General features: G+C 42.7%; 1 protein-coding gene across 3 annotated transcripts in view; it reads right to left on the bottom strand.

Annotated features, from left to right (window-relative positions):
* LOC145353071 (genetic suppressor element 1-like) overlaps positions 1-26,203 on the bottom strand; it is a 175,127-nt gene that overhangs the window by 65,989 nt on the left and 82,935 nt on the right. For all 3 annotated transcript variants that reach the window (XM_080203417.1, XM_080203435.1, XM_080203425.1), the window contains exon 3: positions 8,960-9,156. In XM_080203417.1, the coding sequence (XP_080059543.1) occupies positions 8,960-9,156 (197 nt within the window). The remainder of the gene's footprint in view (positions 1-8,959; positions 9,157-26,203) is intronic.

The following is a 26,203-nucleotide window of genomic DNA, read 5'->3' as shown; positions in this document are numbered from 1 at the left end:
AGTTATTAACTAGAAGTTTGGATCTCTTTTTTTGAAAAGTTATCAGCAGTATGGAGATTGTAACTACACTTACCCCTCAATGTGCCAACCTTGACACGTTTAACCATTTTTAGACCAATGGAGGAGCTGGGTATCTCTGACAATAACTTATGGATTCTGCAGTTTAATTGCATGTGAGCACTCCAGAATTCTTCATTTTAACAATGAGCATTGTTGGCCTCATTGAAAATTCTGGGGCACTTCTTTCACTTTGGATGGCCAGGAGACCCCCGTTCACATTTTTCTATGCAAATAAAAGGCCACGTTGTCTTTTGGGAGTTATGTCAAATGGGCAGTATTGATTCAGTCACCCACTTTACCATGAAAATGGAAATCGGGAGAGGTGTGTCACAGATGGCTGAATCACTCTCACATAATTAATACTATTGCCCCAAGTCAATGTGACAGGATGTAATTATCTGTAGGTGACTATTTTGGGGCTTGCTCATTCCTCTGCATGCAGATTGTAAACAGATTATAATGAGATGTAAATCACAACATGTTAGGGCTTCCTTACGACGCTCTGGACATGTTGTGACATGACAAATTATTCAATGCGCATTGGCACTAACATCGATCTCACTCCATTTTTTCACAAAATGACATCTCAGACAAGTACCTTAGAGTCATTGCACCTACTATCTAGGGAAAGCCTGATTTTGTCACAAACTCCATTCTGGTAACCACATGACCAGAAGGATGTGGAAGCTTTGGAGAGAGTGCAGAGAAGGTTCACCAAGATGTTGCCTAGTCTTGATGGTGTTGGCTGTGAGGAAAGGTTGAATAAACTAAGACTGTTTTCACTGGAAAGATGGAGACTGAGGGGAGACCTGATAGAGGTCTACAAAATTATGACAGGCATAGACAGGATGGATAGTCAAGTGGGCTTTTTCCCAGGGTGGTAGTATCAATTACAAGAGGATACAGGCTCAGGGCAAGAGGGGAAAAGTTTAAGGGAGACGTGCGGGGAAGTTTTTCATGCAGAGAGTAGTGAATACCTGGAACGTCCTGCCAGAGGAGGTGGTGGAAGCAGGCACATTAGCAACATTTAAGAGACATCTGAATAGGTACATGAATAGGGAGAGAAAAGAGGGATACAGACCAAATAAGGGCCGAAGATTTTTTTCATTTTGTTTGAGCATTATGACTGGCATGGGCTTGGAGGGCTGTTGGTTTTACACGTTGTTATTCCTTTTATTTGCACATCGCTCTCCAATTATATAGTCTAATCATTCAGTCTTGATAAAGTCATCCCGCGAACTCCAGACCCACTTTGTTAACCTAATCCTTTGCTTCTGTCACAACATTCCCCTGCAATATAGTCATAAAATAATTATTTAGCTAGCTCATGATAAAGATCCATGTTAAGCTCTATTTGAGTGCAACTCGACAAGTGTTTGGCCAATGCTACAAATTTTAGCTCTGACGAAGGGTCATCCAAACTCAAAATGCTGGCTCTATTCTCTCTCCACAGAGGCTGTCACACCTGTTGAGATTTTCCAGCATTTTCTGTTTTTGTTTCAAATTCTGCCATCTTCAACATTTTGTTTTTATTTGTGGCGACTAGGGGATTTTCACAGTAACTTCATTGCAGTGTTAATGTAAGCCTACTTGTGACACTAATAAACAAAATAAAATAAATCTGTTCATATCAGTCTTAAATATATTCAATGACGGGCAACACCTGACTGTGGAGTACAGATGTAGAACAACATGTGGAGTTTAAAGTAATTAGCAGCAAAACTGGGGACAGATGACAATTCATTTCGTGCAGAGGTGTAATAATCTACAAAGCACTGCCTGAAAGGTAGGTAGAAACAGATTCAATAGTAACTTTCAAATGCAAATATGATATAAACTTAAACTTATTTACTTTGTGCGTTTGCCTATGATGTGCTTGTGGCCTTGAAGCTTGGAATGACACATGAATTTCTCAAAACTTGAGGATGATCTGCTAATAAGGGAGTAACTCAAATAAGAAGGAAAGAGGAATGCAGTTGTATTCAAATAGACCTCAGGACGCAGCAACATTTTTCAGAGCCAATGAAGTTTTCCATTATTGTCACTGTTGTAATGATTTGCAGACAGTTAGGTCCCACAAAAAGTAATGAGATAAATGACAATATCATCAGTTTTAATGACAATGGTTGAGGGACATATATTGGTCAGAAATGTGGGACGACCTCCCCTGTTCTTCTTTGAAATATGGGATCTTCTATCTCCATCTGAGGGGGAAGATGGGGCCTTGGTTTATTGGAAAGATAGTCTGGCAAAACAGTACTCCCTCAGGACTGAACTGAAGTATTGAGCCAGGATTTGGTCCTCAAGTCTCAGGAATGAGATTTGAATACAGAACCTTTTGCAAAGGGTTAGCGCTGCTGCCTCACAGCGCCAGGGACCTGGGTTCAATTCTGGCTTTGGGTGACTGTCTGTGCAGAGTCTATGCATTCTCCCCATGTCTGCATGGGTTTCGTCCAGGTGCTCCAGTTTTCTCCCACAGTCTGAAAGACGTGCTGGTTAGGTGCATTAGCCGTGCTAATTTCTCCCTCACTGTACCCAAACAGGTGCTGGAATGTCGCAACGAGAGGATTTTCACAGTAATGTCATTGCGGTAAGTAGTCTCACAATACCTGATGGAGGGACAACGCTCTTAAAGCTCTTGCTAATAAATAAATCTGTTGGACTTTAACCTGGTGTTGTGAGATTACTTACTGTGCCTATTCTAGTCCGGCACCAACAACTCCACTTCATTGCAGTGTTAATGCAAGCCTACTTGTGACACTAATAAATAAACTTTAACTTTACTTTAAATGGGGGTTTAAAAATAAATCAGTCTAAGTCTGCACGGTAACCCTTTCGCGGCAGGGAGCCAGTGAAATCTTCATTCACATCAGTGGGACTGGAAGATCCTGCCAGCGTGAAGGGCTGGAAAATTCCAGCCCTTATCTTTGGATCAATACGTTGCGCATTTTTAGAGAACTGTCAGCATTTTCCCGCAAACACAAATGCCACACAAGCACCTACTAAAGCCACATTGGCGACAAGGATAACTCAAGGTGGCCTCCATTCAAGTTATTTTTTCCTCATCTGAGTGCAACAAGTCCTATTTATGAGTTGTGCCTGCCTTCATTTTTGGCTGTTATTGACAATAAAGATGACTTTATGCTTGGTTAGCATTGACGTTTCCAATGCTTTAGTGTGAAATCTAGCTGAAGAACCCCATTCTAAATCTTTAGGATGTTAGGAGCAAATGTGGCACTTATCTGCTTGAATTTTTTGAAAGCCTTGGCACTAATATGTGGCTCACCTTTGAGTTCCACCAATGTGTATCTCCAGTCCTTTTGTATCACTGGAGCGCCAACTCTCAAGTGGCTGATGAAAGGAAACTCTGAACTGCAGGAAGTAAGACTGTTGACTCTAATTAACCTTGAATTTCAGCTGGCGTTGGTTAAAAATACATTGCATTCCATCAATACCCAGTGTCCCAGGAATATTCATTCGCATTTAGTTTTTATTTTAGTTCTGCTGCTTATCTCTAGTTACAATGAGCGTGGTTTTCCATATTGGCCATTGTCCAATTATCTTAACAGAGGTTTTGGCTGAATTCCCAGCATACAGTGTTCTTTGACACTGATGGCCAATGTCAAGGATATGGATATTTAAGCACTTTAATGTATGACAAGGAACCAAATTCAATCATTGTTAGGGAGGTCCATTTCATTTCTTACCGGCTAAGAGATTCAGTTTTCATGGGACTAGGGTATTATAAGGTACCAGCGACTAAATAGAAAAATCTAGAATTACTAGACCGAGCAGAAATGCGTATTACTGGAGCAAACAGAAACACAAAATCTTAACAGAGCAGAAATGTGTACTACTGGACTGAGTAGGAACTTGTACCACTGGACAAAGCAGAAACATAGAAACTAGAAGCAGGCGCAGGCCATTCGGCCCTTTGAGCTTGGTCTGTTATTCATTATGGTCAAGGCTGATCATCAATATCCTGATCCTCCCTTCCCCTATATCCCTTGATCCCTTTTAGCCAAAGGGATAATGATATGGGCAGAAAAAAAGAAGGCTTATAGAAGAAGTGGAATTCCTCGATCTATGTAGACGAAAGTTGCGTTTGCAGGTTAAGATTCTAATTGCATGATCAGTTCAATCCAATAAACTCAGTAGCCAAAATTTGTTTACTTCTGACACTTTGAAATGTGATTTATGAACAATAGCATACATGAGTCAGATATTTATATATATAAAATGGGCTTGAATTAACAGTGTACCTAACAGTGAAACTATCAGCATTACTGTTATCCACAAAGAAATTGAATAATTTCAGTTATATAGATGTGAATTTGAGCACAATAATATGGAGGTTACTGTTTCACGATGCATTGTTTTTCTATCGATTTGACTGTCAGGTTACCCAGGTATATATAGTAAACAAGATGAATTTCCTGTACAGTACTTGCATAGCACTCAAAATCATCAAAATAATCTAGACCACAGTCCGTTTGACTGGCACCTTATCCACCATGCCACCTTAAGTATTCACTCCCTCTGCCACCATTGCAAAATGGTTATAGGATATACCATCTACAGCATGCACTGCAGTGTTTTACCAAGGCTTTTCTGGCAACACGTCCGTGATCTCCACTGCCTGAAAGGTCAATGTCAGGAGGTGCAGGGGTATACAACCACCTCCAAAGTAATACACTTTACCAATGTGAAAACATTTCCTTCTTTGTTGCTGAGTTAAAACTCTGGTAGCCCCCATCCTAACAGCAGAGTGGGAGCACCTTCATCACACGGACTGCAGCACTTCAAGAAGGCAACTCATCACCACCTTCTCAAGTGCAATGATGTATGGGCAACAAATACTGGCATTGCCAGGACTGCCCACACCTTGCGAATGAATAAATAAAAAAGATAGTTGTTGGCTAAAATCATCAAAGTGTTAGGGCTTGCCCACCTCAGTCTAGTATCTGTTTTAACAGTGTTCTTCCCACACCGGCACGGCGGCACAGTGGTTGGGGCGGCAAAATGGTTAGGGCACCCGGGTTCAATTCCAGCCTTGGGTCACTGTGTGGAGACTATACGTTCCCCCCATGTCTGTGTGGGTTTCCTCTGGGTGTGCCAGTTTCCTCCTACAATCCAAAGGATGTGCGGGTTAGGTGGACTGGCCATGCTTAACTGCCCCTTAGTGTCCAAGGATGTATAGGTTAGGGGGATTAATCATAGAAATGTGTGGGGTTAGGGGATAGGGCGGGATGCTGGGCCTGGGTAAGATGCTCTGTCAGAGAGTCAATGCAGATTCGATGGGCTGAATGCTCCCTGCACTGCAGGGATTCTGTGATATTGGCACACAAGATCAACTTTCATCCGTTTCCATGGCTAGCTTCTTTTCCCTGGAACAGGTTGCTTGCCCGTCGCCAGAGGCTTATAAAGTGAGGGGGATCATTCTGCATCAAGCCTGGCTTACAAGGAATCTCTCTCTCTCCTACTGCCTGCCATTGGTGTGTGTTGGAAGTATTTTGCAGGTTGATACTCAATCTACATTATCAATGCATCTTCCTTGGCCATCAAGTCCTGGGGTGGGACTTGAACCTGGAGCTTCTGGCTCAGAGACAGGGACCTATCACAAGACCTCTGTTTTCATAAACAGTATGAAAGGTCTTAATTGTTGACAAACAACTTCCCTGACAGTAAATGTTTAACTTTTACAAGTGTAGAGCCCAAAGCTTCTGCTAAATAGCGTGGGTGCAGACCAGTACAAAAATACCACACAGACCTTGTTCTGTGATATGGGGTTATAGAGTCATAGAAGTTTACAGCATGGAAACAAGTCCTTTGGCCCAACTTATCCACGCGCCCAGTTTTTAACCATGCCCACGTTTGCCCCATATCCCTTTACACCAATCTTATCCATGTAACTATCTAAATGCTTTTTAAAAGACAAAATTGTACCCGCCTCTACTACTATCTCTGGCAGCTCGTTCCATACACTCGCCATCATCCATGTGAAAAAATTGCCTCTCTAGACCCCTTTGAATCTCTCCCCTTTCACCTTGTGCAGAAAGAAAAAATGGAAGGGCAATTTAAAGATTTTTAATAGACATTATTTCAAACATGTGACGTACTTAGCTTAGGGTCAACATAAACACTCCACTGTGATTAAAATTGGAGATTTCCTTTTAGTTAATGTGCGCACTCTTGAATACCTTCCTCCTGACAGTTAGAATTGTCAGCACCGCCACTTGTATCTGACAGGTATTCCGCTGGGAAAAATTAGAATTCCCTAGATTAGTTGAGACCATAAGTTATAAACCACAGACAACCCATGATGTGGCCAAAGTTCACCTTCTTACTGATTGTGTTTCCAGCTATGAATTTCAAGTAAGAAGCAAAGTCTTTGAAATTCACTCGTGGTTCCTGTTGCTCAGTAATCATTCAGTGGTTAGTGGAATTTTAGACCCGTCTAGGAAACAGAAGAGGTTGTCCCTTCAGTTTCCAGTGTGTACATCCCGTAGAGGCCAGCGCACAGCAATGCTCAATATTAGGAAAATTATGTCAAAGGGACAATTAGAGGCTTTTTTTTGGAACAAACTGTAAAGCAACAACAGTGGAAGAACTGTTTCGCCAAACAACTTGGTTTTCGATGGCCTCTACAATTTCACTCCCAGGTCTGACCTGTCAGCCCTCATCCTTCGATTCTCTTCCGATAAAAACTTGAGGAACAGGACATTTTCGTTCCATTAGCTGTAAAGCAGCCTTCTGGCATTCATATTGATTTTAATCAATTCAGACATCGACTTAAGTCGCTTTGCCAGCTTTTCTTGTTGCCCCTCCAGACCTGCCTCACCCCCACTGCCTCAGCTATTCCCTTATTTTCAGCACCTCTTAAATATCTTACGTTTTTTTTGTGCTTATCCCATCTTAATATTACTTCAGTCAATGAATACATATCCCATTTTCCATTTAGGCACCATTACTAAGCCAGTTTGCATCCTCGTTCATGTGTGTGTATATGTTTTCACCCTTCCTTTTTCCCTCCCTAGGAGGATATAGGAGAATAGGACATTGGAGCAGCAGTAGGCCATTCAGCCCCTCCAGCCTGCACCACCATTCAATAAAATCTGGCAGTGATCTCAATTCCTCTTTCCCATCTGCCCCCATCCCACCTCCCCCATAACCCTTGACTCCCTAAATTCAATGACCCAACCCCCATTGCTTTCTGGGGGACAGAATGTCACACACTGATGATCCATTGAAAGAAAATAATTCTCCTCATCTCCATCTTAAACTGTAGACCTCTTAATCTTAAACTATGCTCTTTTGTTCAAATTGCTCCCACAAGCGGAAGCACCCTGCTGGTATCCATCCTATCAAGTTCCCTCATCTTATATGTTTCAATATGTTTACCTCTCACTCTTCTGAGCTCCAGTGGCATAGTCCTAACTTGCCCAATCTTTCTTCATAAGTCAAGACCCTCATCCCAGGAATATGCCGGTTGAATGTTCTCTTGAGAAACCCGAGAGGGTAGCAAAGCCATGAATCTTTGAGCCTGGCTATCGTCAGCCAGAATAAACCTAACAGTGATGGGCCTTTCCGTAAATGGCAATGGTGACCTCTTTACACATTGATGTGTTGCGAACTGTGAGATGCTGCACAGGTCCTCTGTTGATCACTGGAAAGACCCAGAAGAAAAGGATTAAACATGGGCCATGTTCAAAGCTACTGGCAGGGGAGTCCCGCTTTCAACTGTACATAGAAGGGTCTTTCATGGTATGCTCTAGGTCTGGTGACTTGCCTCTGTTGTCGGGGTTTGTCCTCCCAACCGTCTTGCTTATGTTATGTCTCCCCTTGACTATACCCCCTTGACCCAGCCCAGAATTTTAGCTGAAAGGGGAGTTTTGCCTGAGTACCACTGCACAGTGGTGTCCTTGTGGACCACATAGGCAAGGAGCTGGAGGTGACCAACACAACAGCTCCAGCAGTGTGGTGTTCATTGCAAGAAGACTGGTCTGCACTATGGCTCAGTATATTTCACTCAGCTTGAGGTCACAGGTGAACTGTGGTTTAACATGCTCCCCCCAATCCTTTTCAAATGAGTTTGAGGCCAATGTAATTTCCAACTGACTTGACACAAGATTGGAAGTCATTGCGGGATTCTGGTGAGCAACCATTCTGATGAACATTCAGGAGATGGTAATGAATTGTAATAGGTGGATTGGCCATGCTAAATTGACCAATAGTATCAGAGGGATTAGTAGAGTAAGTACATAGGGTTATGGGAATAGGGCCTGGGTGGGATTGTTGTCGGTGCAGGCTCAATTGTCCGAATGGCCTCATTCTGCACTGTAGGGTTTCTATGATTCAATGCAAATGCTGTTCACACCATTGGGCAGTGAGACCTGCCATTAACCCTCCATTGGCAAAATCGCAAACTACTTTTACTGACTCTTTGCCTGCCGGTGGAATCTATGCTTCTGCTCGTCACTAAACCTGTAGGATGGGAAAATCTGCCCTGTTCATTAAAATCAAAAAGCAAAATTTAAAAAAATCACCTGCATAAAGTCTAATTTTCACCTAAATGTAGATAGCTTTACTTTCAAGAACCGGGAATCCAGGAGTCAAAATCTAACAATTACAAGTAGTGTTATGGTACAAATGCTTGCGTGTCAAACGCAGCTGTTAACACACTTACTTTAAATGGGTTATTGACTGTGTTACAATACCTAAAAGGGGAATTCAAGATAAGCATGTGCACTCAACACATCACCCACTGCAATTTCCTGACTTATGTAGCATTTTACAATAATGTGAGGAGTTTCTACACAGCAAACCATAGAACAAAATTAATTTTATGATCACTAAGCAAATTCAGACACAACTAATTTGTTTGTTTTCTTTATCCTACCTGTCTGCTGTCACCCCTCCAGAGTCCATTGACTGTTTGTGTTGGAGCAATGGTAACGACAGGTGGAGTATTTGCCGCAGTCTGACTTCCAGGCGGAACTATTATCGTTCCTGGGGGCCGTTTGGGTGTACCGGCAGGGGAACTGTGATTGGCAACTGGTGATGATATAGGAGAGCGTTCACTACCATGGGAGGATCCTGAAAATATAAAAAGAGCAAAATGAAATAGGATGATGTGATGTGGTCTCTATTAACCGCCATTGTACTAATTAGGTGAACATCCTTCCCCTCATTTAACACAGAGTACAATGTTCAATACAGGACACAAAGAAAAGATGACTACTTTTCTTGATGACAAAAGGAAATATATTTATCTGATATATTACAGTCTCCAATCTAACCCCCTGACCATAACTTTGTAAATTAAGCTGGGAAGACTTCTTACAATGGGATCCCAGTAATTGGTGCTGCTATCAGCAGTTACCTATCCTTCCGTGGTCAGGCTTGCTGTACACTGTAAGCACAGAAGAATATATACAATTGGGTAAATTCACTAATCCTGCAGTCCCAACAAGGAAACAGCACCAAAAGGACACTGGATAAGAGACCAGCCCAGTTCTATAATCTGGACTGTGGAAATCAGGGATACGATGTACCCACTCTGGAGTCTGGGTTGGAGGATCCGGAACAAGGTATTCCAGATCTGGTCCTCCCTTCACTTTTTTCAATGGGAGGTTGTAGATCGGATAAGTCTTCAGCCCAGGTGATAAACAAAGCAGAATCCACAATTCTTTCACTCTAGCTTGCAACTTCTTGAGCTTCTTTCCTTCTAACTTCCACTTCATTGCTGACAATGAGAAGAGGGAATCAAGAAGTAACTTAGTTGGGAAAGTGAAAATGTTTAACATCCATGAAAGTTGGGGCTGCCCTTTGGCATCATTCCATTGTCTTCTTCACTCACAGTGGATGCACCCTTCAGCTCTCTGTTAACCACCAAAATGTCTGTCAATGGGACACATCATGCATTGTTAATAGGAGAGAACTTTGACCAACCAGAAAATAACATGATGAGCTGGTGAACTAGGATCCAACTTGCTGGTCTTCACACACTACTGGTACTGACACAACTGATGATATCTTCAGTATGGCCTAAGGCATTTTATGGTTAATTGTTGAGAGCTACTGATGCACACAGAAATAAAGCAGGCAAGGGAAGTACTCAATTCAAAGGAATGGAAGATGAAAAAACAAGGTTTTTTAATGGAAGTTTTACGTGATAGCTTTGGATCAGCAACTCTTGCCTCTGCGTCAGGAACCCTGACCCCACTTTGGCGATTTGAGAATGTTCTAGATGAACATTTCAGTGCAGTACAAAGGGAGTGTTGTACTTTTGAAGATGGTCTCTAAGATGGGTGTTAAAAGTGACCCTCCATCCACCAAGATAAGAGGTACACTCTGGGCAGCACAGTGGCATACTGATTAGCACTGCTGCCTCACAGCACCAGAGAACTGAGTTTGATTCCCAGCTTTAGGTCACCGTCTGTGCGGAGTCTGCACATTCTCCCCACGTCTGCATGGATTCCCTCCAGGTCCTCCAGTTTCCTCCCACACTCTGAAAGACGTGCTGGTTGGATGCAATGGCCATGCTAAATTCTCCCTCAATGTACCTGAGCACGTGCTGAAGTGTGGCAACTAGTCACAAGTAGGTTTACATTAACACTGCAATGAAGTTACAGTAACTTCATTGCAGTGTTAATGTAAACCTACTTGTGACTAAAAAATTAACTTTAACTTTAAACCTGACTAACATTTATCACTCATCTAATATCACTGCAACGGATTCTATGATCATTTCTCCTATTGCTAATCTGCAAGCTATCAGCTGCTTGGATCCAATGCTTTTTCTGGAATTCCTCCTTTCAGCATCTCCACCTTAAAAATCCTTCAGAAACTTCTACTCTGACCTCCACCCATTGCTGTGGCCATGGCCTCAGCCTGTCCCATAGCCTTGGTCACGGTTAGTTGGCACTATCGAAGAGTAGAATCCAGCGCATTGACGCACTGAAACCCCTTGCTGAAACAAGCACAGGCAAACACTGATTTGAAAGGACTAGAAGAGGCTTGAAGGAAAAACTTGTTGTCAATCGCACTTAAAACTGGGCGGTGGGTGGTGGGGGAGAGTACTTCTGATGGAGGGCATATTTTTGTGACGCATGTGGAAAGACAAAAACTACAAAACCTTCCCCCAAAGGAACATTTCACTCACGTAATTGAAAATAAGGATTCCAATAACTGGGCAGTGCCATGGTGCAGTGGCGTAGTTGCTTCTATTGGGGAGGTTTAGGGTGGGGGGTTGAAGGGTGTTTCTTGGGCGTGGGAAGCCTTGTGTCCTTGTGGGGGGGGGGGGCGGTGTGCGGATGAGTTCCTTTTTTATTTATTTTTGATCTGGGCACCCTTTATTAATGGCGCCCAGTTCATCAGGAACTGAGACTTACCCCTTCTTTTTTGACTAGGTGTTTAACAATACAGCGGGGAAATGAGCCTGTGAGATACCCTCCACATTTTCCACTGCAGACAACATTTAGAAAAAAAGTTGTAAAATTCCACTCTATGTTTCGGATCAATGATCTTTTGTAGAAATGAAGAAAGATAGAAATGTAAGAGTTTTTAAGTCAGTAGAAGTGTAGAGGACTCAGGATACATAATGAGGCTTGGCTGTGAGCTCAGACCAATTCAAGTATTAACTCAGCTGAGGGTTCTGTTTTGGCAAATGAAGTAAATTGTTGACTTCTCTTGACTGACGTTTTTAAATGGTTATTTAAATGGTCTTCTTCCTGTGATCTCTTTTGTCAATATCTTGATGCTTACTTGAACACAAGAAAGAGGTGTGAAGTGTTTAAAATTTCTGATATTGGTACTTTAATGGTCAGGCTGATTGGTACTTTTACAGGGTTGTGGAAGAACTTTCTTTTTCCCAAAGGGGATTTACGAATGGGTATTTTTTTCTCTCAGCAGTTGCACACTTGCCATTGTCATTATATGGCTCATTGGTTATGTTCATTGTGCATACTGGGTGAGTGGACATTGCAGGGCCATGAATTGGCACAGACTGTGTGAAGGATGATGGAGAGTGAATGGGGAGGCCTGAGTTAGCATTGAACTGGTTTGGAGAAGATAAGGTGCCATAGGGGTCGTTGGGAACACAAATTGGCGTACATTGGGAAGGAAGGAAGAATGGAGTCACGAAGGGGTGAATAGGGAGGTGAGGGGTGAGGGCTAAGTGGCCTAGAATCTTCTAACACAACCGAGACAAAGTTCCAGAGAACCAAGGCAGATTTTTAACCAGCCTGCCTCAACCTGTGCCCACTTTTGTGATCACCGACAGTCTGTTACCATACCTACCCCAATCCTTTCCCCCCAGGGGAAATAGGTCATACCTTCTGCTTTATTCTGAATTCATCAAGTTGTCCAAGTCAACAAAAAACAACTATGTGTATCGGTGCACTTTTTACCAAGATGGGTCTGGAAACTTGGGAAGTTTCCATTACATTTGTAGGTTGAGTTGGTAAATTTCCCAACTTGAGATATCCACCTTGGTGGTCAAAATCTGGCCCTTACTGTCAACCTAACTATGTTGGAGGCAACCCAGCATGGGACCATTTACTTTTGAAATTGTAAGCAACAACCAAACATTTTTCACCCAAGAGCCAGTGACGCCAATGGTTCAAAGTGGTCACTCTCATGTTGCTATCCCATTGTGTTCCCAAAACATTACAAGGGCGTTAGCCTATCCTTGGAGCTTTACAGCTCAGATACAAATCCGCAATGAAATTTAATTTCAGTTTAGGGTTTCCTACGTACACTTGAATTCTGTAAAAAAGGTACTGTCCATTAGGAACAGAAGGTTTACCCTTTAAGCGTGATATTAAGCACGGGAAACAGGTCATTCTTTCTGTTTTATTCTGAATTCATTGAGTTGTCCAAGTCTACAAACTCGGATACATTAACACTTCAGAAGAACTGACAGAGACATCAAATCCTCGCTCATATATTTCTCAACCATAGAATCCCTAGTACAGAAAGAGGCCTTTCAGCCCATCGAGCCTGCACTGACACCATTTCCACCTGGGCTCCATCCCCGTAACCACACATATTTACCCTGCTAATCCCTGCCACTAAGGGGCATGGCCAATCCACCCAGCCTGCCCATCTTTGGACTGTGGGAGGAAACCAGAGCACCTGGAGGAAACCCATGCAGACATGGGGAGAATGTGTAAATTCCACACAAACAGTGACCCAAGCCTGGGAATCGAACCCTGGTCCCTGATGCTGTGAGACAGCAGTGTTAACCATTAGGCCACCCAGGCAATAGGATCAATAAAGGAAACAATCTTGGACAGATAGACAAGTGCGACTGAACTGGGAGAATTTTATGCCTTGGTTGCTCCCTCACACAAATAAAGCTGTTTAAAGACACCACTGATCCAAAACAATCTTTAATCTGCATTACATTGTCTAACTAGACATATAAAAAATAGTTTTTTTTCCCTATCCGGCACATGATGAAACTCTTGACATACAAAGGGTCACCAAATGAAAATGGGTATTTTTAAACTAGGTTGAGTAGGTGTTAACTCTGACATTGACAGAATTTAGTCTCACTTGTTTCCCCCCCACCTACTGCATTAATGGGAATTTCTATTGAGAAAGATACTATGGATGCTGTAAGGTTTGCATTCAAAGCAGTCCAGGGTTGCCACCAACATTCAGTGACAACATTGAAAAGGGACATTTGTTATTGTTCAGGGAAACTTTCAAACCATCAGCTTAGCCTATATATATATACTTCAGACAAATACACAAAAAACAGGCAGTATGGTGGCACAGTGGTTAGCACTGCTGCCTTACTGTGCTAGAGGCCTGGATCACTTGGAGTTTACACCTCCCAGTATCTACATGGGTTTCCTCTGGGTGCTCCAGTTTCCTCCCACATTCCGAAAGATGTGCTGGTTAGGTGCATTGACCATGCTAAATTCTCCCTCGATTTCCCTAATAGGAACCAGGCGACTAGAGGATTTTTACAGTCAGTTCATTTGCAGTGTTAATGTAAGCAGAAGTTAGTATTGCAATACAAATGGTGAGGTACAACTAGTGTGTTACAGATGTATTGTTGGTTATATATATTCCGTTCAGATACATTATTATCTGCTCAGGTATTTTATTCAGATATAATAGTATATAAAATAATTCCTGTTTCTGAAATGCTGGATGAAGGTCAGCTTATTTACAAGTGTAAAGGTTCCACATAACTAGTTGCTGGCCAAGTAAACCCGAACAGGAAGTTCAAAATAGACTCGTCCTTTCGATACGAGCATTAGGCATTACATGGATGAGCTCACCTAGACCTTTGTCTAAACAAAGTGAAACAGTTTCAGTTGGCGACAAGAAGCACTGGGGCTTCAATTTGCTCTCAGTAACTCACATACCTGCTGGTTATGCCAGAGAAGCTATTTGTGTAATACATGCTCCTCAATAGAGCTGCAAGGTGTGTGCTAAGTTCGCAAGGACTCTGTAGTGAACAACTATCAAAATGTTTTAAGACTTACAGCAAAAATCCCGCACTCTTGCCTAAATGTGAAATGATTAAGAAATAAAGTGCTTTATAGACGATAGCTAAATAGCATTTCTACCTGGATATAAAACCCATGTGATTCACGTTATATAGAGATGAGCTTTGAGGGAGAATTCTCCATAGAAATCCATGAAGCACCAGGTTACAGGATTCCTGAGATATCACTGGAACTCACAGAGACAAATCAGTCTGCAGCTATCTAAGAAGCTGAGAGCAGGGAGTATAGTCAGCCAGTCCTGAAGCAGAGAAAAGGCTGACCATTTTGTCCACCCACCATGTAAGATGGCATATTAGTAAGGCAACTTTTTTTTTATTCATTTGTGGGACATGATTGCCTATCCCTAGTTGCCCAAGGACAGTTGACAGTTGAGAGTCACATGTAGGCCAGATCAGATAAGGATGGCAGATTTCCTTTCCTAAAGGACATTAGTAAACCAGATGGGTTTTTCTGACAACCAATGGTGCTTTCATGGATCATCATTCGACTTTTAATTCCAGATTTTTTTATTGAATGCAAATTCCACCATCTGACTTGGCGGGGTTCAAACTTGGGTCCACAGAACATTGGCTGAGTTTCTGGATTAATAGTCTAGTGATAATACTCGGTATGGCTGCTTGGTATGGCTCCTGCTCTGCCCAAGACTACAAGGTCATGAATGTAACCCAATCCATCACGCAAATCAGTCTCCCATTCATTGATTCTGTCTACACTTCACCTCGGCAAAGCAGCCAGCATAATTAAGTACCCCACGCACCCCAGACCTTCTCTCTTCCACCTTCTTCCTTTGGGAAAAGATACAAAAGTCTGAGGTCACGTACCAACCTATTTAAGAACAGCTTCTTCCCTGCGCTGTCAGACCTCTGAATGGACTCATCTTGCATTAATTTGATTTTTCTCCACATTCTAGCTATGACTGTAACACTACATTTTACACTCTCTTGTTTCCTTCTCTATAAACGGTATGTTTTGTCCGCATAGCGCGCAAGAAACAATACTTTTCACTATATGTTAATAAATGTGACAATAATAAATCAAATCAAATTAAAAAATAACCAGGCCATTGCCTCTTCTGCTTACCATTGTACATTCTGATATATTTCAATTCTTGTTTTATCCTGATAGTACTGATCTTGTTCTTTAACAACAAAGCACTTAAGTTTTGCTTCGATAAGTATGCTTCGATTGGGGGAGGGCTGGATGATTGCACTGTTTCAGTGGCTCAATCACAGTAAAAAGTCTGACAACACCAGGTCATACCCACATCAGTGGCTCAATGTCAGTATAAAGGATTCTTAGCATATGCAATGCGAAGAGTTAAGTACCTTTCGCTTTGTTATTGCAGTGATCATGCTTGAAGATGACTCTCTGGCACCAGTGCGACAATATCCGTTTGCTCCTTGGTGAGATTGTGCTAATTGATACCATTTCAGAAACTGACGTAATGGCCAGATTTTCATCGTCCAAAGGAGGTGTGAATTGGGTAATGAAATGCTGAACTTTTTATTGGCTGGGAGGAAAACCTTTTCTTCTGCTTTGCTGACCCCATACCATTTTAGAATGGTCTATAGATAGATTAGGAAGACCTTGGATGAAAAATGCAAGCGCACCACTTCCAAGGTCAGGGTCCCAACAGTAAAACTGCACTTCCTCCAACAAATGATATTCGAGAGCTGCTGTTATTTTTGGAAACCCTCTTGGAGAGTCTGTCACTAGTGAAGGAAGCCTGGAGGAAGTTGGGAATATTCTGAACAGTCTAAAATGTTTTGAGACTTTTAATTGCCGCTGTTAAATGCTGTATTGTAACAGAGATATGTTTTTAATAGTGATTCATTTTGTCCTTCAAAGATGAATTGAATCTTACATTGATTACCATTGTGAAGATGATGTTGTGCATTACTTTTCTGTTGAAGGAAGTTCCATAATTCATTAGAAATGTAAACAAATTTCCTGCCAGCTTCTATCATATTTTGTGCTGTGATTTAAACTGACCGACAGTGGTTAAAAATCCTTGCTTTTGAAAGCTGAAAAGGGTCTCTGCACTGGCTTCCTTCCATTGATTGACAAGAACTCTTGCTTTGAAATGAAAGTGGGAAAATAATCCAATCTGTCAACTTCTGGCAAGGTTGCCAGAAGTTTTTGATATGACAGCTGTAGCCATTGTGAAGGCATGGCTGGGTTTCAGAAGTTGATAACGGCTTCAGCTCATTAGAGAATCATAGAATCCTACTGTGCAGAAGGAGACCATTCGGCCCATCGAGTCTGCACTGACCACAATCCCATCCAGGCCCTACCCTTATAACCCCATGCATTTACCCTAGCTAGTCCCCCTGACACTAAGGAGCAATTTAGCCAATCAGTCCAAGAATGATTGACACTTTTAAGAAGCTGTAATAAAAATTATGCCATTGAGGATTGATATGGTTTCTTGGTTACTTACAAACCTAATAGGCACTTAACAGATTTAATTTTTGTTTCTGGTGTATTCTTATCTTCAGTTCAATGATACTTTGTTTGAATTTAGCATTTTATGATGTGAGAGATTTAGGGCAGAATTCTCCCATGATTCTCCTGATGGGTTCAATGGTCGACTTGGGGGGGAGCGTGAGAATTTGGAAGCAGTACAAAAATTGGCTTCAAGCCAGCGCAAATTTCTGGAATACATCTTGAACAATGTGGTATGTGCGGAATTGGAATTCACCTGAACAATTCCTGGGGCTGCTCCCAGAGTTCAGGATGGAGACCACAAGCAACTCTGGATTCAGGGACACCACAACTGTGCATGGAAGAAACACCTGTAGATTGATCTTCCAGATTCAATCTCAAAATGTTCTTGGAGACACATCTTCATTTTCAATAGGCCCATTTTCTTTCTTCAATAGAACCAGGTGGGACTATATTCCAAGTGTAGCCTAGCTAAGGTTCTATAAAGCTGCAACATGACTTGCCAATTTTTAAACTCAATGCCCTGGCAAATGAAGGCAAGCATGCTGTATGCCTTCTTGACTACCTTCTCCACCTGCATTGCTACTTTCAGTGACTTGTGTACCTGTACATCCAGATCCCTTTGCCTATCAATATCCTTAAGGGTTCTGCTATTTACTGTATATTTCCTATCTGTATTAGATTTCCAAATTGCATTATCTCACATTTGTCCGGATTAAACTCCATCTGCCATCTCTCTGCCCAAGTCTCCAACTGATATATATCCTGCTGTATCCTCTAATGGTCCTCATTGCTATCTGCAAATCCACTGCCCTTTGTGTCGTCCGCAAACTTACAAATCAAACCAGTTACATTTTCCTCCAAATCATTTATATATATATATTACAAACAGCAAAGGTCCCAGCACTGATCCCTGAGGAACGCCACTTGTCACAGCCCTCCATTCAGAAACACACCCTCTGTCTTTTTTGACCAACTATTATTTTGTAAATTGAGTTGTGTCTTTACATGTCCTGTTTGTGAATAGAACTCTCACTCACCTGACGAAGGAGCAGCAAGCGTTCCAAAAGCTAATGGCTTTTGCTACCAAATTAACCTGTTGGACTTTAACCTGGTGTTGTGAAACTTCTTACTACCTTATTTTTGACCAATCCAGTTTTACATCCACCTTGCCAGCTCACCTCTGATCCCATGCGATTTCACCTTCTGCACCAGTCTGCCATGAGGGACCTTGACGAAGGTCTTACTAAGTCCATGTAGAAACATCCACTACCCTATCCTCATCAATCATCTTTGTCACTTCCTCGAAAAACTCAATCAAGTTTGTGAGACACGACCTCCCTTTCACAAAACCATGTTGCCTCTCACTAATACATCCACTTATTTCCAAGTGAGAATAAATCCTGTCTTGAAGAATCCTCTCCAATAATTTCCCTACCACTGATGTAAGGCTCACCGGCCTGTAATTACTCAGATTATCCTTGCTATCCTTCTTAAATAAAGGAACAACACTGGCTATCCTCCAATCCTCTGGGATCTCCCCTGTACCTAGTGAGGATACAAAGATTTCTCCCAAGGCCCCAGCAATTTCCTCCCTTGCCTCTCTCAGTATTCTGGAGTATATCCCATCAGGCCTGGGGACTTGTCTACCACAATGTTTCTCAAGAACCCCAATACCTCCTTCTTTTTGATTTCAACATGGCTCAAACTACACATCCTTTCCCAGACTCATCGTCCACCAACTCCTTCTTTTTGGTGAATACTGACGCAAAGTACTCATTTAATACCTCGCCCAGTTCCTCTGGCTCCACGCATTGATCCTCTCCCTTGTCCTTGAATGGGCCAAACCTCTTCCTGGCTACCCTCTTGCTCTTTACAAATGTATAAATAGCTTTGGGATTTTCCTTAATCCTGCTGACCAATGCTTTTTTGTGACCCCTTTTACCCCTCCTTACTCCTTGCTTAAGTTTCTTTCTACTTTCCATGTATTCTACACTTGCTTTGTGTGTTCCTAGTCTCCTAGCTTTGACAAATGCCTCCTTTTCCTCTTTGACTAGGCTCACAATATCTCTCGTTATCCAAGATTCCCAAAACTTGCCATACCTATCCTTCATCCTTCCAGAAATGTGCCAGTCCTGAATCCCTATCAACTTACACTTGAAAGTCTCACACATGCCAGATGTTGATTTGCTCTCAAACATCTGCCCCCAATCTACATTATTCAGTTTCTGCCTAATATTGTTATAATTAACTTCCCCCCAATTTAGCACTTTAACTTAAGGACTACACTTGTCTTTATAGAACATAGAACATAGAACATAGAACATTACAGCGCGGAACAGGCCCTTCAGCCCACAATGTTGCGCCGACCAGTCTTATTTTTAAAAAAAAAACATTGACCCACTAATCTAAACCACTCCTTTTTCGTCCATAAACCTATCCACCAATCTCTTAAACGCCCCCAAACTAGGCGCATTTACAACTGCAGCAGGCAGGGCATTCCAGTCCCTCACCACCCTCTGGGTAAAGAACCAACCCCTGACATCCGTCCTATAACTACCCCCCCTTAATTTAAAGCCATGCCCCCTCGTGCTAGATTTCTCCATCCGAGGAAACAGGCTATCACCATCCACCCTATCTAAACCTCTAATCATCTTATATGTTTCTATAAGATCCCCTCTTAGCCGCCTTCTTTCCAGTGAAAACAACCCCAAATCCCTCAGTCTCTCCTCATAGGACCTCCCCTGCATACCAGGCAACATCCTGGTAAACCTCCTCTGCACCCTCTCCAAAGCCTCCACATCCTTCCTGTAATGTGGGGACCAGAACTGCACACAGTACTCCAAGTGCGGCCGCACCAGAGTTGTGTACAGTTGCAACATGACTCTGCGACTCCTAAATTCAATCCCCCTACCAATAAACGCCAAGACACCGTATGCCTTCTTAACAACCTTATCTACTTGATTCCCAACTTTCAGGGATCTATGTACACATACACCTAGATCCCTCTGCTCCTCCACTCTATTCAAAGTCCTCCCGTTAGCCCTATACTCAACACATCTGTTATTCCTACCGAAATGGATTACCTCACACTTCTCCGCATTAAACTCCATCCGCCACCTCGCGGCCCAGCTCTGCAACCTGTCCAAGTCACCCTGCAAACTTCGACACCCTTCCTCACATCAGTATCTTAAAACTTATTGAATTGTGATCACTGTTCCCGAACTGCTCCCCTACTGAAACATCGATCACCCGGCCTGGCTCATTCCCCAACACCAGGTCCAATAATGGCCCCTTCCCTGGTTGGATATCTACATACTGTTTCAAGAAGCCCTCCTGAATGCTCCTTACAAACTCTGCCCCATCCATGCCCCTAGCACTAAGTGAATCCCAATCAATATAGGGGAAGTTGAAATCTCCCACCACAACAATCCTGTTACTTTTACTCCTTGTCAAAATTTGCCTACATATCTGTTCCGCTAACTCCCGCTGGCAGTTGGGTGGCCTAAAGTAAACCCCCAACATTGTGACAACACCTTTCCTATTCCTGAGCTCTAGCCATATTGCCTCGCTGTATGAGCCCTCTGAGGTGTCCTCCCGGAGTACAGCTGTAATATTCTCCTTAACCAGTAGCGTAACTCCCCCAACCCTTTCACAATTACAATCTGAATGCAATACTCAGGTGCAACCCATGGAAATGCCTTTTTGAGTATACAAATGAATCATAGGATCCCTACAGTGCAGAAGGAGGCCATTCAGCCATCGAGTCTGTACTGACCATAATCCCACCCAGACCTAGTCCTGTAGCCCCACACATTTACCCTGTAACCCTCCTGACACTAGGTGCAACGTATCAAGGTCAATCAACCTAATCCGCACATCTTGGACTGTGGGAGGAAACCGGAGCATCTGGCGGAAACCCACTTAGACACAGGGGAGAGTGTGCAAACTCCACAGTCAGTGCCCGAGGCTGGAATTGAACCTGGGTCCCTGGTGCTGTGAGACAGCACTGCTAACCACCGTGCCATTCTTAGTTACATGCGGTGTGAAGTTGTGAGGTCGAATTGCTTTAAAGAACGAGCCCAAATGTTGATGAATGTATATAACCGATACCCAGGGACACCTACAAAATCTGGAAATATGAAATAAAAACGGAAATTTAACTGTCTGTTTAACCTGCTATTTAACCTGAATGCCCCCTGCCTCAGTTCCGGCAACCTCTGGGGTGGCAAAAATTCAGTTAAGTGCTTCAGGCCAATGACCTATCGTTGGCAAGGTCATTGGCTGAAAGGTTAACTCTCTCTCGCTCTTTCCACAGATGATTCCTGACCTGCTGAGGATTTCCAGCATTTTCTATTTTTATCCCAGCGTGATACACTTACAAATTGAGAGGAAGAGTTATGAATTCAGCAGGCTTTGAACAATTCAGTGCAACAAAGGGACATTAAATTTGGGTCGGGGACAGAAATTTCAAGGCACTCTCGTATTGTTAGCCACAGGCAACCTTTCAGGGAATCTTTCGATGAGGGATCAGCATTACAAAGGTATCACTGCTAATGGGTCAAATATCATGGGCAGTGGGCCTGAGATTTCCTAACTCATGCTCAATAGGAGTGCCAACCTGATCTTGAAATCAGTTGAATTAAATCAAGAACTCAGAGCTAAGGCATTAAATGCAAGTTATCCCTGAAAAAAAGAATGGGTGTAATTTGCAAGGAAGCGTTCAGGGTTCAAATATACGCCGCAGCACATAGCTTCAAACAGTGTTATGACCCAGAGGTCAAAAATTGTATTTTTTTGTTATCCTCGGCACATACTTTGGACATGTCGACTTGTTTAACTCGATCAAAGTCTTTCTGAGCCTGTTGTGTAGACAGGGGGAGGCAACAGAAGCTTGCTGGTTGCCAACGAGTTCCACTGAATTTCATTTCCCAACGTTTATATAAATCAGGCTCAAAAGCAGACTTTGTGAATGTGAAAAATCGAAGGCACCCAGATTCAGAGCAGCGTGTCCACGATGATGTTTTCCAGCTCACTGCAGTGTCTGACTGCTGTCTGGATCCATGCCAGACTGACTGGGATTAGTGCCAGAGGTCAAAGGTGCTTTCTAATGTTTTTGTCGCCAGTTCTGAAGCATAAATCTGCCTCTCAGTGTAAGCACATTCCGGTGTATACTCAACCACCCTGACTTGTGGGGGAGACGTGGGGCCTGATTTTATGTCCTTTTTTTTAATCCATGAGTTACTTGGAATCCGATTACTGGTCTAAGTCTTCTGCCATTTGACAGAACAAAATTTTAAGTTGCCCTTCTTAAACTTCCTACAGACACCCATTTTGGAGAGGGGAAAATACGAGTTGGCAAAAAAAAACTTGCATCCATGACGGTTTCCAAGGGGGCCCTGCAGCACATTAGGTGCGAGTTGCTGTTTTATTGCGGTTTTAACGTACAAATGTCAAAACCCTCCTCTTCTGAAGGCTTTAATATGTTGTGTTTTCAATTTAAATCAAAAATCCTGATTCATATCACAGTCCAGACGGCAACTAGCCAAGTTTTTGTTAAATTTAGTTATTGAACACCAGGGCGGGGTGTAGAAAGTAGAGCATAATACTTTTTTGTTCATTTTCTTTAATACGCCATAAGACCAAAAGATATAGGAGCAGAATTAGGCCATTTGACCCTTTCGAACCTGCTCCACCATTCAATCATGGCTGATATGCTTCTCCCGCTTTTTCCCCATAACCTTTGATCCCCTTATCAATTAAGAACCTACCTAGCTCTGTCTTAAATACACTCACTAAGCTGGCCTCCACAGACTTCTGTGGCAATGAATTCCACAGATTCACCACCATCTGGCTGAAGAAATTCTTCATTATCTCAGTTCTGAACTTTACTCTGAGGCTGTGCCCTTGGATCTCACTCTCTAATATAATGAATGCATGGTCAAATTCACATCAGAAATGATCCTGGAATGTGCCAAACCCCACTCCCACCACTACCACCACTCCACGCCCCTCACCACCTGTCTATGCCAACATGGTTGACCGTGTCCAAACTGGTCTTTAATGAGACCTCTTTTGAGCAATAGATACTTTACACTGTATCGTGTCGAGTCTAGTCCAAATAGCATTCCTTCTCTAACACAGGCTTGGCCAATACAAATTACTGACTAGCCCTGGTGTAGCTACAGTGATACTATTTTAGCCACATGTGCTAATTTGAGTAGAAAATGCCTGACATACCATACAGGACAAATATACTTCACAGTAGTATATTTACTCAACAAGCAATCCTACAAACAAGGGTGTAAAGAATGATCTAATAACCCTTTCAGGGCATGGTGCCACAGTGATTAGCACTGCTGCCTCACAGTGCGGGGGACCCAGATTCGATTCCCGGCTTGGGTCACCGTCTGTGCGGAGTCTACACGATCTCCCTTTGTCTGCGTGGGTTTCCTCCGGATGCCCCGGTTTCCTTCTACAGTCCGAAAGATGTATGGTTAGGTGCATTGGCCATGCTAAATTCTCGCTCAGTGTACCCGAACAGGGTGTGTGGCGACTAGGGGATTTTCACAGTAACTTCTCTTAATATAAGCCTACTTGCGACACTAAGAAATAAAACTTAAAACTTTGAAACAAATTCTACGTTTCATCTCACCATCTTATCAATGAACACACAAAGGTTAAAGTTCATGTGTCATGCAAATATGAGTACTGGAATCACACACATCCCAACAGCAGTATCTATTATTTATTTTTACATAAAATCAGAAAGTAACATCTGGATTTCCAATGAGCCACAATTGACTAGTGGCTACTATATTGGGAGAACACTGATCTAACATGGTCTTAAGAGTAGACTTGGCGTCCTTCCTAAATGCTACTACTGAAGAGAAAACATTCAAAAATGCAGCAAATAATAAAAGACTGTTTATCTTTATCTGGAAGAAATGGCACATTGTTATGCAATATAAAATCTGAAAGACCCCATCATTCACTTCTCGTATTTTATGCGTGGGATGACTGGATAATTGTTCGATTTGTTGAATGACTATGGAATACAATAGTTATACTATTGCTTAGGTGGGGTGAAGAGGAAGGCGGGCAGAACAGTGGCGCAGTGGTTAGCACTGCTGTCTCACAGTGCTAGGGACCCAGGTTCGATTCCAGCACTGAGTGACTGTCTGTGTGGGGTTTGCAATGTGCGCGTGTGCTTGTGTGTACGCGCGTGTTTCATCCGGGTGCTCTGGTTTTCTCCCACAGTTCAAAGATGTGCAAGTTAGGTGGATTAGCCAGATTGAATTGCCCCTTAGTGCCCAAAGATGTGCAAGTTAGGTGGATTAGCCAGACTGAATTGCCCCTTAGCGCCCAAAGATGTGCAGGTTAGGGGGATTAGCGGGGTAAATACGGGGATAGGGTGATGTGGACCTGGGTAATATGCTGAGAGTTGGTGCAGACTCGATGGGCCAATTGGCCTCCTTCTGCACTGTAGGCATTCTATGGATTCTATGACCCCTGGAGAAAGACAAGCATCAAAACATGGTACTTGGTTCAGAGTTATAGGAAATGCAAAGGGAGAAATACTGTGGATATGTGGATAATTGCTTGAAACTGTTACAATGTTACTTTTCTGTAAGTATTGTCTGCAAAACCTGATAGCTTCTTAATTCATTTTAATTCTGCCAACAATATTTCACAGATATTAATGTAAAAGAAACACATTAAAATGAATTTGGAGAAATGTTATTTCAGATCCGCCTCATCTGATTTCAGGATGAACTTCCTGGATGAACATTTAAATTGGGGAACACAGAGCAAACGTTTTGAGTTTCTAATGTGCTTTTTATTGATGTTTTGTTGGGGATTGTCTAATCTCCATATTTACAGGCAGAAAAAAAACTGAGTGTAGTATTTATGGATTGATTCATGTTCTCCTCTTGCTCTGACTCTATTAAGTAACTCTGATGAGCTAAGCTAGCCTCCCGTTGCGTTTTGCAAACTTTTTTTTAAAGTTTATTTGTTAGTGTCACAAGTAGACTTACATTAACACTGCAATTAAGTTACTGTGAAAATCCCCTAGTTGTCACACTCTGGTGTCTGTCTGGGCACACTGAGGGAGAATTTAGCATGGCCAATGCACCTCACTAGCATGTCTTTTGGACTGTGGCAGGAAACCAGAGCACCCAGAGGAAAACCACGCAGACATGGGGAGAATGTGCAGACTCCATACAGTCACCTAAGGCTGGAATCGAATCTGGGTCCCTGGCACTGTGAGGTAGCAGTGCTAACCACTGCATCACTGTGTCACCCTTCTTCAATTTCATTTTTCAATGTACTGTCACCTCTTTCAGGACTATTATCAACAGCAAGTCAGAAAACTGGCAGGAAAATGACATATGCACTAATATATGTTACACGGAAATCGAAGCAACCATAGAATCCCTTTTGTGCAAAAGCAGGCCATTCAGCCCATTGACAACAAACCCACCCAGGCCCTATCCCCATAACTCCATACATTTACTCTGCTAGTCTCCCTAACACAAAGGGGCAATTTAGCACGGCCAATCAACCTAAACCACACATCTTCTCATGTGGGAAGAAACCAGAGCACTGGGAGAAAACCCAAACAGACACGGGAGAACGTGCAAGCTCCACAGATTGTCACCAGAGGCCGAATTGACCCTACGTCCCCTGGCGCTGTGAGGCCACAGTGTTAACCACTGTGCCGCCATGCTGCCTTGATATTCAACTCTACGGAATTCTTGATAAGCATTTTGGCCCAAAGAACGAAATCGATGATCATTTTGCTATAGGGTCACGGCTACTACAACGAATTACTCTTTCAAAATTCGGTGTTTTTAAGAATCCACTATTTAAAGGGAGTTAGTAAGTCTGACCTTATGCTGATTTTTTACTTCAGGGCTCAGATATAGAGGGTGGAAGTTTACGAGAATGGTTCTAAGCCAGCGTGAAAATGGGAGAGTTCCTCAGCCGTTTTTTGTGTGAGTTTTCACGCCCAATTTTCCATATCTAGTCATTGAAAAAATGGTGTTGACTGTTTCTAGCTGCTGCAGGCATAGGGCTGGGCTAAATTCACCCTGTAGAGGGAGCTACTGCACATGTGCAGACCAATTGCAACAGCAAGGGTCTGACAGGCAGAGGAGAGCTGTCAG

Source organism: Carcharhinus amblyrhynchos, chromosome 2 (assembly GCF_965287045.1).
Source record: "Carcharhinus amblyrhynchos chromosome 2, sCarAmb.v2.hapA, whole genome shotgun sequence".
Lineage (NCBI taxonomy): Eukaryota > Metazoa > Chordata > Chondrichthyes > Carcharhiniformes > Carcharhinidae > Carcharhinus > Carcharhinus amblyrhynchos.
Note: the sequence above shows the minus strand (reverse complement) of the source record. Positions and strands in the feature narration are given on the sequence as shown.